General features: G+C 41.1%; 1 protein-coding gene across 5 annotated transcripts in view; it reads left to right on the top strand.

Moving 5' to 3' along the window:
• The window catches only part of Cnc (NFE2 like bZIP transcription factor cap-n-collar), a 168,931-nt gene that overhangs the window by 104,015 nt on the left and 50,431 nt on the right, over positions 1–14,485 (top strand). For all 5 annotated transcript variants that reach the window (XM_076813023.1, XM_076813022.1, XM_076813024.1 and 2 more), the window contains exons 4-5: positions 4,276–4,586; positions 8,321–8,521. In XM_076813023.1, coding sequence (XP_076669138.1) covers positions 4,276–4,586; positions 8,321–8,521 — 512 coding nt within the window. The remainder of the gene's footprint in view (positions 1–4,275; positions 4,587–8,320; positions 8,522–14,485) is intronic.

Here is a 14,485-nt window from a genome sequence, read left to right on the forward strand (position 1 = left end):
ACTTAGAACAAAGCTGCTGAATTACCGGGCCAGGCGTCCAATTGTCCAGTCGATACGTCCTGTTAAACGAGACTTGATCAAACGTTCGGACATCGATCAACGACAACGAGCAATGACCAATCAGGAATCAGTGACCGCCAGAGATTGAAGCTGTTTGCAGTCGCACCAGGTGACGCAGAACGATGCACGCGCATTCGCGCCAGCTAGGCAATGGGGAAAATGAGACGTCAAACCGCATTAGAAGCGTGTCGGTATCGGCCAATTGCCACCCTTCTGCAGAGGGCTGCGACTAAGATTTACCTTGATATATTTATCACCCGGGGATAGGACAATCGTGCTGGCGCATTCACACCGGAGGATTCTTTCGTCTCGTAGCCTGAGCGTACCAGTAGGAAGTGGATGGTATTAGAGGAACGACCGATGGCACCTTTCTGACGCACGGGCCGGGAGGGGCCAGTGGTCCAAAAATTTTGTTGAGTAACGCAGGAATTATTATCCGGCGAGGAGGGCAGGGATGCTGGAATGAAAAGAAAATGGTCGTTAGGCGCGCGCGAAATGTGAGAAATGATCTGTCGACGTTCCCGTGGCCGTGGAAAAAGCCGGCCGCGAGTTCAAAGAAGCCGTGGAATCGGTGAAGACTGAGGCCCCGCCATTAGATGTACCGTGATCGTGCGAATTCCCCTGCGACGGATTTTCAACCGGAATGAGGTTCATCCCCCTGCAAACGGTCGCGTTTCGCTTGGCGTCTCGTGAAAATACGGAACAGCCCCAAACAGCGGTGGTGAAGAAAGGAATTTTGGAGTTATCCTTATTCCCTTATTTCTGACAGAAATTCAACAAGAATTCTTGCGAATTACGCAATAGCAATTATTACAGAACTTTTTGATTGGCTTCTCCTGGAATTTGGTATAGAAAATATTGCGGCTTAATTTACTAATTTCTATTTAGGTTAAGCTGTAGCTTTGTGGGTACAAGGGATCATGGTAACTTCTCTGCTACATTTGTGTGCTAGATTTTATAGTTAATATGGTACTTGAAACGCACAAAGTGTTATAAAGTTCAAGATGCAATTTGGACTGAATTTTCTTTACTCCAGTTTCTTCGAGAATAATCAAACGGTTTCCAGCTGATCTGGCAACGCAGTCAATTTCGTTTCTTACGACTTGCTCGGTAATTAATGCTTCCTGCTTTAAAATCCATTTCGACTCTCGCAATTAAAACGTAGGGGCTCGCGTGTATCCCGGAGCATCCGATTAAAAGTTACTTCTTGCGCTATCCTCGGATGTGAGAAGAGAGTCGCAAGGTCTGCGCGAGAGAGTGCGCCGACTTCCCAAATTATAGGCGGCCATTATCGCGAGGACGGCCCCGCATTTGGGCCAGACAATGGCCGCCACCGCTAGTTAATGTAATAGCCATCCCAAAGGTGCGATCTTCCTTCTCAAGGTACCGCACTCACGGCCAGCGGAGGAACGAAAGGCCTCTTCTTCTTTTGTCGACCCGTCTGTCGCTCAGTTCAGTCGACCTGTCCGCATTCGAGCAGCCCCCCAAGAATTATTATTTTATGAGATTGTTATCTCTAATAACATCGTCCTGCGGGGAAAAAAAGGAAAGGATGATTTCGTCTGTCAAAATTTCTGGGTCCGTCTTAAGTTATTTCTTCTTTTCAGCGTTGAAACGAGACTAATTGGTGGGGAGGACATCATTGTTCCTCCCCCTTCGGCAAAATTTAGTTCTCCTCGCTGTACATGTTATATATTTGCTAGCGAATATCGAAGTTCCTCTATCGATAGGAATAATGGCGATTCGCGACGTTCGTCTCAGCTGTTTTAAATAAATACGCGCTGAGAGTATTCGATCTTTTTTTATTATTATTATTTCTCACCGCGGAGATAATTGCACTTTCTTTCACTAGTGCTCTCGACGTGCAATTAGTCGTTCTGTTTACTAATTACTTGTTCACTTAAATTTTAAGAAACTTTGAAAGAGAAGGGAGCAGCTCTAAATGGATTAATTTTGTGTTGATCTTTTAAACTTTTGGGAAATTAATAAGAACAGTGTTAACAAAATACGTTTAGACATATGTGCGGAGTATTTTGCTCTCTTAAAATCTACATATTAACTCAGCATTTAGAACTATTACTAAGCGAAAATATATTTGCTCTATGGCAGGGTGAATTTTCAAAATTTGGAGCTGCCCCCTTTTCGAAACAAATTGTATAAAAATCCACTGATCTCCGGTAAATAATTACATCTACAAACACCGTTGTTATGTTACGAAACTATGCATTAGTATTAAGCAAAAATATCTTTTCTGCAAGCTCTGATGAATTTTGAAAATTTCGATCTGCCCACTTTTCCCACCAAATTGTATAAAAATCCACTTTTCTCGGGTAAATAATTACATCTACAAACACCGTTGTTATGTTACGAAACTATGCATTAGTATTAAGCAAAAATATATTTTCTACAAGCTCTGATGAATTTTGAAAATTTCGATCTGCCCACTTTTCGAACCAAGTTGTATAAAAATCCACTTTTCTCGGGTAAATAATTACATCTACAAACACCGTTGTTATGTTAAGAAACTATGCATTAGTATTAAGTAAAAATATCTTTTCTGCAAGCTCTGATGAATTTTGAAAATTTCGATCTGCCCCCTTTTCGAACCAAATTGTATAAAAATAATTACATTGCACACCATTATTACATAATACTAAGTAGTACACGGAAACGTATCAGGAACCATAAATCCACACAATTTCAGAAAAATTATAGTGAAATATGCTTGCTATTTAAATCATACAATAATCTCAAGCTTCGTCTGCTTGAATTTATAACTTGATACTATATTATCGAATGTGCCTCTTCCTTGCTCCAATTAATCCAAAAAAAATTGACATTTAATGCCGACCAAAAACTCGATTTCATGAAATTACCGAGCTGCCTCCCTGTTAAATTTTCAATTCCTCTGGGCGCCGAATTCGAAAAAGCCGGCAGCTAAAATCGTGGACCGGAACCTAACTCGTGTTTCAGTTACGTGAAATTGTGCGTTGCGCGTTTTGGAGAGCGACGGCGTGGCGAGCGAACGATCCTGCGAGGCCGGCAATGCCAGGTCGTGCTCGGAGCGTGCGTAAGGGATGAAGTAGGGTAGAAATGGAGACGCGCGATTGGCCGTGGGGCGGGAACATTCGGGGGGTTGTTCAAACCAGCAGGTGGATCTTCAACAACACCCCTTTGTCCCTCAATTAGTTACGTTTTTTCCTTTCCTGTCCCTCCTCCGAAATTTTACCTGTCCGTCGGCGGCAGTCAGTTCTCGAGTACTGTACCACGGGACGGACAGTTTTAGTCGAGTCACAGCGAATCCGGTTTAGTCGAATCATCCCGGAATGATTTTTATTCGGAATTTATTCAGCGCGCGGTGGAACATTGAATGGAAGCGAGCGCGATGCATAATAGATTCTCGTCCACGGGCTGGGCGTCTCGAAAATTTCTAAACACTCGAATCAAGATCGATGTGCCAGCGAGCGTTCCGGGGTGTCGACGGTGGAGTGACGATGCTCGTTAAGGGAAAGTGTACGAAGGAATTAGTGATTCCGTGTGCCGTTCAGTGACATTCGGTGTACGAATTTTACATTCGGAATGGAAGTGACTTCTCGCGAGACGTGATCCCTTCTGCTGCAGCGCGTCCCAGCTCGCGTGGAATTTTCTCAAAGACACTTGATTCGAGATCGAAGGAAATAATGTAGCTCGCCTTGAGAGAATCACGTCCCAAGCTTCGGTGAAAAAAAGAAGTAATATATTCCTTTAATTTACTTACCGTCCAACTGTGATGCAACCTTGCACCGAATAATACTATCATATCCCCGCCTCTTCTTTATATTAATTCCACAACACCGGTGGTTGAAAATAAATGACAACCCGCGGCGGAATAATAGCTGCCGCGGCACGTAATGCGAAAACCGCAGATTGTGGGAGCTGACAGTCGAAGAACGCGATCCGCTCCGCACCGTGCAATCTTGCGAACAATTAAATGGCTTTAAATGGCCCTTAAGAACTCGTACTTGTGCACGCGAGCCTGTTTACGCTAACTTATGTCCCATCAACTGATAATTTGATCGCTCGCGTTCCATCCGTGAGTCACACATGAAAACTCGCTGTTGCACGTATATTCGTGACCGCTCGTGGCAGGAGTAACGTGTCACTTTTAACGTCCGGCGATGCTCGGCTTTCGTTTCGGGCAGGCGGCTCTATTTAATTCGCCCGTCTGTGTTACAGGTGAATATATTCTCAGCTCCGGGAATCAGAGACGGAGCGGAAGCAGCGCAGCAGAGGAAGACGACCCGCTTCTTAGAGAGGCGTCGTTGGATTTAGATAATCATCCCTTAGCCGGATTAACTAATGACTCGTTGGGTTTAACCGGCACCCTAGAGCTAGAGAATGATTTTCCTTCAGACTTACTCGGAAGTAGTCTCTTAGGAAGTGCTAACGTCGAAGGCCTCCTCAACAACGATACTCTCGGTCTGCCCGACGGATTCAATCTCGAGGAGGCGCTTCAACTTGTTGGCCTCGATGAGGCTCAACCAGAGGTTCGTGTGACATTTACCTGCTAATATTCTGCGCTCTATAAATCCGCATTTCCGTCGGGGTGATTTTTTGAGTTCTACTTTATTTCGCGTAGGATATGTTGGGGCTGAAAGTCCGGCGAGTAAAATGGCCCGAATTCAAAATCTCTATTACTAAACAATGTAGTGGGTTTCGCTGTGTAAAAGGCGAGATGAAACGGAGGTGACGTTCCACAGTGGTTCGAGTGTACTACATGCTAGCTGGACAAAATTATTTTTTGGCGGTGTTGGATTTATATGGGGTTCAAATTGTTAGAAACAAACGTGATTCGTATCACAGCTTATTATTTCACTAAAAATATCAGTAAAATAAAAATTTGACTAATTCAGTAAAAGAAAAAGAACAAAACGACAGTATTGTACTTTAACTATAATTATCAGTTATAATATTATGATTATTCCTGTGATTACTGAGTTTTCTATGGAATTTTAAAAAAAATTCGAGCCACAGTTGACTCACCTAACTTAAAATGGCTATTAAAACAGTGTTTTACTGTATGTTCCACGTAGTTTCACGCAACAGGGGTTGAATATACAGAAACTAGAGACTTTCTAGTTTTTTTTAATGACATGATCGATCTGCTAAAATTTGCAAAACTATATTTTGTGAATTGTTTTCGAGTGCGACGCTCGGCAGGAGAGATAGCACAGTATTTCAGACTCTACACGTACTATAGATTAACTATAACTACAAGTGTGTCTTATAACTATTAATTTCTTGTTAATTACATTACATTACATTATACAGTCTGAAATATATCATCTGTGCTATCTCACCTGCCGAGCGTCGCATTCGAAAACAATTTACAAAACATAGTTTTGCAAATTTACACAGATCGATCATTTGATTAAAGAAAGCTAGAAAGTCTCTACTTTCCGTACATTTAACCCTTGTTGCGTGGAACGACGTGGAACATATATTAAAACACTGTTTTAAAATTCCACAGAATTCTCAGAAATTACAGGAATAAACATAATGTTATAACTGATAATTATAGTTAATAAATAAAATACTGTAGTTTTGTTCTTTTTCCTTTATTGAATTAAGCATATTCTCATTTCATTGATATTTTTAGTGAAATAATAAACTGTGAAACGAATCAGGTTTGTTTCTAACAATTTCAAATAATTTTGTCCAGCTAGCATGTAGTGTACTCGAACCACTGTGCGTTCGTGCGAATTACACGACGCCTTCGTTATTTTACGTATCGAAAACCAAAAGAATATACGTCGTCTTTATTGTTTAATGACCATATGCATCTTTAACCTATTTAATGACGACATGCAACAACCAAATCTGTTTATAAGCAGTGGCACACCTGGTCCGTGTGGAATAATTGTGAAACAAGTTGCAAATTTATCGAGGAGCTCTAACGAATTTTACTGTATTTAGTATTTTAAATTAAGAGCAGGGAAAAGGTTTCGATCTGCACCAAATATCACATCTTATGCAGATACAAAAGGTGGCTAACATTTAGAATACAATCGTCACAGATTTATTGACACAGTTTGGAAATTGATAAAGAAGTGCATTAAGATATAGAATATACAAATCACGCAAGTTAAAGGTCTCGGATACTTTTTCTATTGTAGAAATTTAGCTTGAACAATGCAAAATAAAATTGCACTGTAAAAATCTGCGTTAGAATTAATATACACTGCAACTCGTATTGGGTAGTCGGAAATTCTGTAAATTCTAGTTAAATTGAAGAGAACTTGGGAAAATAATGAAAAGTGCCTTTAGCATAGTAACGTCATAAAAAAATATTACATCAAAAGATCTGTAGAAGGCCAATGTGCCTTGGATAGAAAGAAATTATTGTTAAGTGTATCAAAATAACTTTCTGCAGTACGAAACGTAAAATAGAATTCGGAAATCAATATTCAGAAATTAAACCCGATGCTCGAATTTCTTTTTGGATCAAATGTTTCCAATCGAGCAGAATGGTTGCGTTGCCAGGCGGAAGTGTCTTGAATTGTATTACCAATCAATATCACTGTTCTCCTCGAGTAAAATCTTGCATAAAATCTTTGTTTGGTACAACGAATCGTTGCAGCTGATTTAAAATTCAGTGCGTACGTAGAGAAAGTTTAATTAATTGAAGTAGACATTCATTCGTAGCATAAAACACACGAACTACGGCTCGGAAGCATTTGATTACTTGTTACATGTACGTTCAATAAAAGAGAAACTAGAATAAAATATAGGTTACAAACTTGACCATTTCTTGTCTTCGTCAAATTGCTATCCTTTTTTGTTACGATATGAATATAATAACTTCATCTTATCAGTACTTTTCATGGAGTTAAACTGTTCCTAATGACATAACTTATATCCAACTTTTCACTCGAAAATTGTGTAATAGCATTTTAGTGTTACGAATGTTGTATTTTATTGTTCTGTTACCAAGAAAACATTCCCACCACCAAAAATACACAGTCGTATCTCAGAAAGAGGGTGACTGCAACTATCAAGTGTAAATTATTGAATTAGCTAACAAGAAATGGTAAAATGAAAAAACTGTCGATCTCAATTAAAAGTACTGTCGTGACTTTAAGCCGAGGAAATGTGTCGTTAAGAACTGTTGTAAATAAACTAAGATACTCGTAGAATCAGTGCAGCGCAATGCACTGTCAAGCGACAGGCAACAGCAGAGCCTATCGAATTGTTTAAACAATGAGGAAAGTAAGACTAATCAAAGCAGAGGATTTAAGTACCTGAATATTATCTAAAAGGGACAGATATCTGACAGCATCAGGAATTTGGGAAAATATTAACACTGCAAGAGAAATTCTCATCTCTACAACCGCGGTGAAATAGAGAATGGTAGAAGCAGGATGAAACAGTAGAGTTGCATTTGAAAACTACTTTTAAGATGACCCAATAAGATGAAGCAGTAGGACAGAAGCATAGAAAATTCACCACAGAAATGTGAAAATATGTACTGATTTCTCTTATATTACATGCACCTGCTACAAGTGAACAAATGCTTCTGCCAAGGCAAACCGAAAATTGAAAAAAATTTTGAAGCTTTGCAGAAATGTAGTTGAAGCGATGCTAATGCCGTGACCATTTTATATTTCGCTAATAAAACGGTCCTAGGGGTGGAAACACCCCCTCAAAGAAACTTGAGTTTCCATATTATCGTGAATAGTGCGGTAGTTCAAAGTTGTATGATTTTCGATATCCTACAATATGGTGATAAGGAATTTTCGAAAACAATTAATTTTTTCCAAAAACTCCACCACCTTTTTCGAATTGTTTTATTGCCATATTGTAGGAATTCGCCACCACTACACTTCGAAAAAAATTCGATCATCGGGATCAAATTCATTTAGGAATACTCATTTCCGAATTCCATTTTACGTTTCGTACTACAGAAAGTTCGTTTGATACACTGTACTATTCCGTTTGGTTGCCGAAACAAAATATAGTTACGTTATAAGCATCGTGCAAAGTGCATTTCTGCAATGTTTAAATTTTTTTTGAATTTTGCGGGTTGCCGAACATCCCTTGTGAATGGTAATTATATACGACGAGTCGAATCTCGAAGAAATTAATAATAATTAATTAGCACTTCTCTCTTCGCATCGCCGCGCTTCGCCAAAATGCGCGACAGCGTTTAATCTTCATATCGGGCGCTTATAATCGGCGGAAATGTGACATCGGCGTTGTAATACGAAGTATGCTTAAATAGGAAACGAAGTCGGAAGTGAAGAAGAAGGAAGAGGATACGGTGGAAGCAGCGTGCGCTAGTGCAAAGGGCGAAGCAGCTATTACCCCCTCGAGCAGTGTCGAGGTCGCGAAGTCATCGAAGTGCGAGGATCCTGAAACCGGCGACATGATTCACACACCGCAGTTTCATCATCCGCATCATCCGCACCATCGTTCCTTCCAGGTATGTGCGACCTTGATTGTCTTTAGATTATCGCGGTCACCGGCGCTGCTCACAATCAGAAGCTCATCACCTTCTCGCAACGCGAGAATCTAGCGTTATCGTAGCCTTCCAATCGAATATTAAATTTTCTAGTGCGCGAGAAGATTACAGTGGGTCACCTCGGGCAAGTATTCGTGGTTCAGGAACAAAGCTAACAAGGGAAGGACACCATGTGGTAGACGCCGAATTTGATGAGCCTTGGCACGATGGATCTGTGTGGAAAATAAGTAAATATGTGTCCGAGCGTTTCTGCCAATGGGGTTTAATAACGGAGATATTTACATGGAAATTATTAAAAATTTAGGGTTTTAATGGGTAAAAATCCCACACTACCCCCAGGGATTCCCCTCTGAAGGAGTCAGGGTGCCTTTTGAAGATTTTCTCAAAAGTTAAAATAAATATAAAATAAATAATTTATAAAAAAAAATTTATAAAGTTTTTTCTAACGTGGAGACATCTTCAAAAGGCACCCCGACGTCTCCAGAAGGGAATCTCCCGCGGGCGCCAGGGTACTGTGGGATTTCTACCCACTAAAACCCTGCGGCCACTATGAAATTTTTAATAATTTACATGTAAATATCTCTATTATTAAGGCTTATTGGCTGAATCGCGAGGACACCTATTTACTTATTTTCGACATAGATCCATCGTGCCAAGGCTCGTCAAAATCGGTGTCTACCACATGGTGCCCTCCCCTTGTGAGTATATTAAACATGGTTGCTTTGTTTATTGCAGTTTATTTAAAGAATGTTTTTGTAAACAAGCTATCACGGCCCGTCGTATTTTCTTATTTGCATTATATAATGTGATATGACACACTAATTGCTGGCGGACCTATTATTTTCTATTAATAAGCGCAGGTAAACGTTGTTAATTATCTGTGGAAACAAGACTATTCTGATGAAATTTGAAGGATATAATTCTTGCTGAGAATTTATCTATATAAGGTAGCCTTTAAAAGTCATCCATGAAATATATATATAGGAATCTTTAATAAAAATCCCATACATATATATATATATATATGGGAAATAAAAAGCATCGTAAAACAATAACAAGAAATAAAATATACCCAATAGAAATAATGCTATTTTCCTTTAACAATTAAAATTTCAAACTAAACTTACTCAATTTCAAATCATTGAGGGTTGGTAGCTTTATGCATAACTTGGCCCAATTGTACCTTCGTTACACAGTAACAGGAAAGTCCACATCAAATTCAATTCCAAAGGCTTCAGTTCTCTTTGAGCCATCATTTAATTACAGTAAAGCTGCCCCATACTCTTCTACACATTTATAATATATTTTTATAATTTCCTGAAAATGCATTTCTAACTGCAATTACTGGATTACAAAATTATAATTGCAATGATAAATAGCATTGATAATTGACCTATTATGTCAGACCCCTTCGCCAAATGTATCTTTTAATTGTACATATTTATTCAAACTTACAATTAATGTTGAAACATCATCGATAGATTTTGTGTCTGTGGATCTTTTAAGCAACACAATCGCAGTAGGAAAAGGAAAGCATAGAAATATGTTGTATTGCAACGGCAGTCTCATTTCTGTCGCTTATAAACTTCCCTCATTAGCATTCCTTGCAAATAGTTGCTTATTTTAGATCTGCTTATTTCACAGAACACATATTTTCTCAGCGATGTATTGCATCAATGTGTCACGAAAAGCATCCTCGAGATATTGATTGAATTATCTGTTAAAACATATTTCTCGCGAAATACTTTTCTGTGCCTCCCTTAGTATCGTGCTATTATAAAAGCAAATTGTTCATTTTCGTTTAAAAGTGGAACGCTTGAAATAAGAATAATTATGTTAATATTATTTAAATGCATATCGCGTTGACGCGCAATTACGACATATATTCGTAATATTAATATGGAATTTATTTTTGAGGCACGTGGCTGAATTATTGACAGATTTCAGACAGTAAGCCAGGTTTACCGTACCTACGCCAATCACCCTCAAATAACTTATGTAACCCATATAGATAATAAAGAGACGTGAAACCGATCGACATTCTGGAGCATGTCGTTTTTTTTTTGCAAATTTCATTGTACCACTTTTCTGGTTAATATAAGATACTGCAGATCTATGCAAATCTACGTAGAAACTGATGACTTGAATACACACCAAGGAAGCTTGGCATTTATCCGATGACACCATTTCACGAATTTCCATACAGATGTGTCGTTGTCTATCTTTGATTTGACACGGTCTCCGAGGTGACTTCATGCTCAAATAGTCCGCCCGTGTCTAAAACTAGTTTTCAATAAATGGCACTTGTATGTCGCCTGTACAAGGAAATGGTCTAATCCTTGTATTGATAGCTGCATATGTACACACGTGCAAATGCATTTCCCGATAGTGTTGGTACATATGAAATTCCCGTCTCGTGTAGGGAAGATCGAATGAAAATATTTTTTGCTTTTTAACTAGTTTATTTTTTGAGCTTCTGTGAAGTTTCTAAACTCGTAAGCCAGCGTGAGCAACGAACAAGGGAACTTTTACGCTATCTACGATCGACAATTCCATATGCACCAACCCAATAGTTTCTGAGAAATATATATTTGTTTAATCGATTGAAATGTGCACTGGATAGGCTTAGAACATTATGTTAAAGAAGGAATAGTTGTATCTTAAGGATTCAGGTATTTGTTTTCATCGAAGTATTCTTACTAATATTAATTAATGTATAATTATTTATGAATTTACATTAGTAAACTCGGGATTATTAATATAGCAGTGCAGAATACTGAGAAGATTAAGTTCCCTTTAGAATTTAGAAGTACTTGTTGGTTATGAGACTTTATCGTTGGTTAATATTCTCAAGACTTACAAAAAAGGATGTTTTCACCCTGAAGAACTGAAAACAGCCACAAACGAAAAATTACCTGACACTTCAATTCAGGTCCTCCTCAAACCTGCACAATTTAAATAAAAAAAATCGGGAAATTCGGATATCCGAACTTTCCTTCTTAGCATACGTAAAAGAAATCCATTCCAAAAGAGAGAAAATAAATCCGTTTGCCTCCTGCAGAAGATACTTCTAAGTCGTTGGCATTATGATTACCGGTAAAAACATCATCCGCGAAAACTTGCGCCGCAAACGATGCTAGAAAGGAAGCCCGGATTGCGTCTCCGGAGAAATAGCCGTTTCGGTAATCGAGGCTGCACTATATTTCCCGGCATCTGCCACATTTCTTCGAACCTACTGACACACATAGGAGCCGCGCGGTGTGACGCGATAGCATCGCTTAATGCAATCAACGTCTGTCGCTTAGATCGAAATCCGCGAGATCGGACGGAGTAGCCGGCTCTGAGGCGTCATCGAGCTTCCCGGTAAAATAAACATTTCGCCGGGGCAGGAAGCTACTCACTCACGGTCCTTTTTTTTTCATCACGTCCGCATCCTCGGCTGGCGGCCGGAGGAGCGAAAATCATCGCGCAATACACAGCGGCGTGAAGTGAAGTCGTTAGACGAGAGGACGATCGTGACAATGACCTACCGAGATAGTCCTCGACGGCCGCTGAGACGAGACGTGACGTAACGCGTACGTGCAGCGGCCTGGCATGCACGTGGAGAAATACACCTGAAAAGTCCCGCCAATGGGAGAAGTCGCAGGCCCCTACCATGATCCTTGTCCGGCGCGATCACGATCGCGTTGTATTCCTGGCAACGCGGCCGCGGCTAACACTCGCGGACGACACGCGGTTCGCGGTAAACGCCAGCCTCGCGGCAAATTAGCCCTCTGCTCTCTTCAGTCGCTTCGTTTGCTTGCGGATTATCTGCCGGTCGGAGGCAACGCGGCTGTGGTCCCAACGGAACAGTGCAGTGCTCCCGCTGGATCGCTCCCAGGGACAGGCAATAACTCCGCAACTGTCAGCGAAGTCGATGTACCTTCGAAGATGTAAGACACCGTGTATGGATAGGGTTGGACGATCCGTTAACCTGCCGCTCAGTTAATCAGACTATCCGCGCGGTGCGGAGGATAGAACACCGAACGCCAACCGCTGGGACACCATCTTGATCTCTGCTTGCCCCGGCGTCACACTCTCAGGACAGTGCGTGCCCCTCGTTTGCGCGGAAATTCTTGCGCGCCTGTGACTCCGCTACCTGGGGATCTTGATGTTACGTGAACATTGATCCTGCGATGCTTAACGCGCTATCAGCGGTTGCTCGCGATGCAAGAGCCCTGGACTGACGGATCCGCTTTGCACGATGGCTATCGCCCTGGTGGCACTTGCTCCCATTAGCCGCCTGCTACTCTGAAAGAAGCCCGGGACGACTGCGTTTATTAGGAAACACGTTAGCAGCAGAGTGCACCGTGCTCGAGTACTCCGAGGAACCTGAGGATTGTTCAGTGGCTCCCTCCCCTCCCGAGTCTTTCGTTAACGAAATACGGATGAACGTTTCTTCCTTCTCGACTGCAAGAGACACACATGAATGACGGCCAGCAGTTTGTTCTTAAATGTCATACACAGAGCATCGAGCAGCCGTATCAAGCTAATTCAGAATGTTGGAATCTGTTCGTGGACGAAGGTCTTTTTCAGGTACATGCACAGAACACACGTTATCTTACTTCAAGGTAAATAATTACATAATGAAATAACAGACGCGGCAAGGAAATGTCACTTTATGGAGGATTAAACATTCAGAGGCTGATAAGTAGTCTAACGATCTCTGACGGCAAAATTATACCCGCTGCGAGCGTAATGAGCGTATTACTACATTGACGTACAGCTAACTTCAGATATTCAATATTGCTGTTTAAATTCCTATACGCGTGTACGCTTAACTATAATAAGTCTAGCAATGAAAATAGGGTCCGGTTACGACCGTTCGTATTATTTCTATCGAGCTCTATACCTCCCACAGGTTGGACGGTTTTACGCGGCTGTTGCGCGGATTATAAATGCTCTTCTGATAGGGTGTTGCTTTAAAGATTCGTAGGAGCAGCCCGCTGAAGTTCGCGTTCGTATAGTCGCACGGACACGACACACGATCTCGCGACCTTGTGTCCGGTGTGGAAGTGTTTAGAGCGGTGATTACGAAGTCTACCGGCATGTAATATCTAGTGCTGAGCGTCCGCAGGACTCTCAATACGTAATGAGCACGCTAAATTAATACATGTGTGCCCACTGTCGGGACCTTTGCTTACGAGAGGGATGTGTCGTGCGTATTGTACGGGGGGATTACGCAAGAAAACACGGTGTCGCCGTTCGCGAACCATATCATTTTTGGAACTCTTCTCTCACGCGACTGCGGTATTAACACTGACCTCGGTCACCTGTAATTGCTACGTGTTACCATACCCCGAGATATAGACGACGCACGTAACGCGGCTTATTATACTCTCCTGCCACGTTAGATTCTTACGTATCGTCCGATTTTTCTTGCCCGCGATGCATCAGGTAGAGCCTTGAACGAGTCACATCACCTTTGATATCTAAAGATACCGGCGCGATCTCTCGATTCATCTGTCTGCCATTAAATCGTACGTCGTTTTGGACGTTGGACAGCGCCTAAACGGAAATTCTTTGACGAGTATGCGCAGATATGCTGCCACCTCTTTCGTACAACGCGGGATTGATTGAAGGTGGAGCATTCAAAAACTACTGGCGATATAATTATTATCAGATTAGGCCTCCTTACTATTGACAGCGAATATTGAAGAGTAACGCATTAATTTGGACGCAACGCGCGCCAGTGGGGCAATTTGACAGTCAATGCGAATTTAATAAAATTCATTAGGTGATCGTAGGAATTTGTTTAAAGAGTAAAATCGAGTTTTCTTTTCTTTTTTAAAACTTCTGAATTATTTCAGTCGTGGTCACAGTAATCTCCTTTTTCCTTTTTCTTTGGGGTGCGCCACTGGCGCGTGCAATGCCAAGCAACGTGAG

The sequence above is a fragment of the Andrena cerasifolii genome, chromosome 5 (genome assembly GCF_050908995.1).
Source record: "Andrena cerasifolii isolate SP2316 chromosome 5, iyAndCera1_principal, whole genome shotgun sequence".
NCBI classification, from domain to species: Eukaryota; Metazoa; Arthropoda; class Insecta; order Hymenoptera; family Andrenidae; genus Andrena; species Andrena cerasifolii.